The following is a 2,007-nucleotide window of genomic DNA, read 5'->3' on the forward strand; positions in this document are numbered from 1 at the left end:
ATCATTTGGTATGGAAGCATAACAATCAAAGTGGGGGAAGGCCCTGAAAATCATGAAGATAGAACATAGATCAATACATACAGCAAATGTAAATTAAAGTAAAAAGCAATTAAGTCCATAGAGAATAGCGAGTAATCATTATACTGCAAGTCCAATATTCTAAAGGGAAAACTTGACTTAAGTTATTAGTGATGATGAAGAATAAGGAAAATACCTAAAGGATACACTTCTAATACAATATCAATAATGGAAATAGTCCTAAAGGATAAATTCTTACACAAAATGAGAAACCATTGTGAAATATATCCATAAAAGTAAGAGCATTAAGGATTAATGATAAAGTATTAGGAATATTCTACCACATACATTGCTAGGAAAACAGTATCTGCTTCAACTCTGATCTAATCTTTGTTTTTATAAAAGTCTCCTGTGTTTATAAAAGTTTTCTAATAAATACTAATTCATGTGAATTGTCTAAACAATTAATCAAACATGAATTCCCTACCTTATCTTTTTCTTGCTGCTGACAAAATTTGAAGCCTCCAAGGGCACAAATTGACATCCCTCACCAGACAACACCAACTGACCCACAAACTTGAGTACATCATCAGCATTCATTTTCTCCATATATTCCCTGCACGCTTCATATCTGTGAAAATTTTATTATTATTTTTAGAACGAACAAACTTTGTTCAAAGATTCATTAGTTTTTTGAAAAAGACATTGTATTCTTTATTTATTTTAAAGTAATAAAGGGATATCATACCTATGAATCCAATCTGAAGATGTCTTAGGTTTCTTGCTTCCTGTAGAATCAAAGTAGAACTTTTGAGCCCAAGGACAGTATACTGTACTCTGTTCAATACCTGCTCCTTCTCTACAAGGTACACTCTTGGCAACTTTTGCAATGCTATTAACATTCTCTGCAGTTAAAACTGGGCGAAGCAATGCCAGTATATCAGTATCAGGCTTTAGCAACATTTTATAATTTAGACCCTTGGCTGAACCTTTGAGTTTCTTCAAGAGCTTTATATGAGCAGCAGCTGTTTTACTATCTTCTTTTGAACCACTTTGTTCAATAAGAGAGTAGTTTAAAAGGAGACGCTCGTGGTCAGAGCCATTCACTGTCAAGAGGACCTTTTTCTCCCTTCGTACCACAAACTCCTCTGAATCTTTGCTTAGAGTGTCAATTAGATTTTTCTGATCTATGCGTTTCTTGATTTCAGTGGTACTTGCATCAGAGTCAAAAAGGTGCTGTAGATGAGTCATGTACACCTGCCATAAGGAAACGTCATACTTGTGAGCAAGCGTAATAGCCAAGTTTAAAATTTCCTCCTCCATTGTCATGGCCAGACCTAAGACTGTGTCCTCCTTGTAGCTGCTGTCTGTTAAAAATCTATCGATGTCTACTCCAGCACCAAGTCTTTGTAGAGCCTGCCCCTGTACATAATCTGCTACAAGCTCTTGAGTACTCTTCAAAAGTTCAATGAATTTTGATATGTCAGGATTCTGTTGCTCTTCCTTCATGTTATCAACAATTGATGAGACACATTCAATAACATCTGTAGGATTATGTAGGAAAACATTGGCAATGGTGGGCTTAGTTCAAGGATACAAAGAAGTGTAAATTTGCAAAGCATAATAATATTGAGTCATCTGTAAAGAAAGAAAAATCATCAGAACACACTAAGGTCTCCAAATTACAGAGTAAAAGACAAAACTGAAAGTTCATCAGCACTATTTTGACTAACACCTACATCACTAAATTTGTCCCATTTTCATCAGGAAGTATGGACTATTAAATTTATAAAAGCTTACAATTAGTTACAATGGTTTTATATCACTTAGAGGACTTATTTTCATATGAAATATCTGAAACTAACATTAGGAATAGGCTAGGCTTTCATCTGCTAACAATCTTACCTTTAGTGATATATCAGTGCGTGGAAGACTTGAAAGAACTGCTCTTACATCATCAGGCTGCTCAAGCATAAACAATATGCAAAG

The 2,007-nt window shown here is 34.6% G+C and overlaps 1 protein-coding gene across 1 annotated transcript; it reads right to left on the reverse strand.

Moving 5' to 3' along the window:
• Nucleotides 1-501: 501 nt before the first annotated feature.
• LOC137654101 (NBAS subunit of NRZ tethering complex-like) lies at nt 502-1,679 on the reverse strand. Its single transcript, XM_068387740.1, has 2 exons — nt 767-1,679; nt 502-649 (listed from the first exon to the last, which is right to left on the reverse strand). The coding sequence occupies exons 1-2, from the start codon at nt 1,525-1,527 to the stop codon at nt 502-504; spliced, it is 909 nt and encodes a 302-aa protein (XP_068243841.1). The 5' UTR covers nt 1,528-1,679.
• Between the last annotated feature and the right edge of the window lie 328 nt (nt 1,680-2,007).

The sequence above is a fragment of the Palaemon carinicauda genome, chromosome 15 (genome assembly GCF_036898095.1).
Source record: "Palaemon carinicauda isolate YSFRI2023 chromosome 15, ASM3689809v2, whole genome shotgun sequence".
NCBI classification, from domain to species: domain Eukaryota; kingdom Metazoa; phylum Arthropoda; class Malacostraca; order Decapoda; family Palaemonidae; genus Palaemon; species Palaemon carinicauda.

What these genes read in the sequence shown, in the direction of transcription:
- LOC137654101 (XM_068387740.1), bottom strand. Translation starts at nt 1,527, where the DNA reads ATGAAGGAAGAGCAACAGAATCCTGACATATCAAAATTCATTGAACTT. An exon ending in TCTTCAGATTGGATTCATAG is followed by an intron (nt 650 to 766) that starts GTATGATATCCC and finishes AAATTTTCACAG; the next exon opens with ATATGAAGCGTGCAGGGAAT.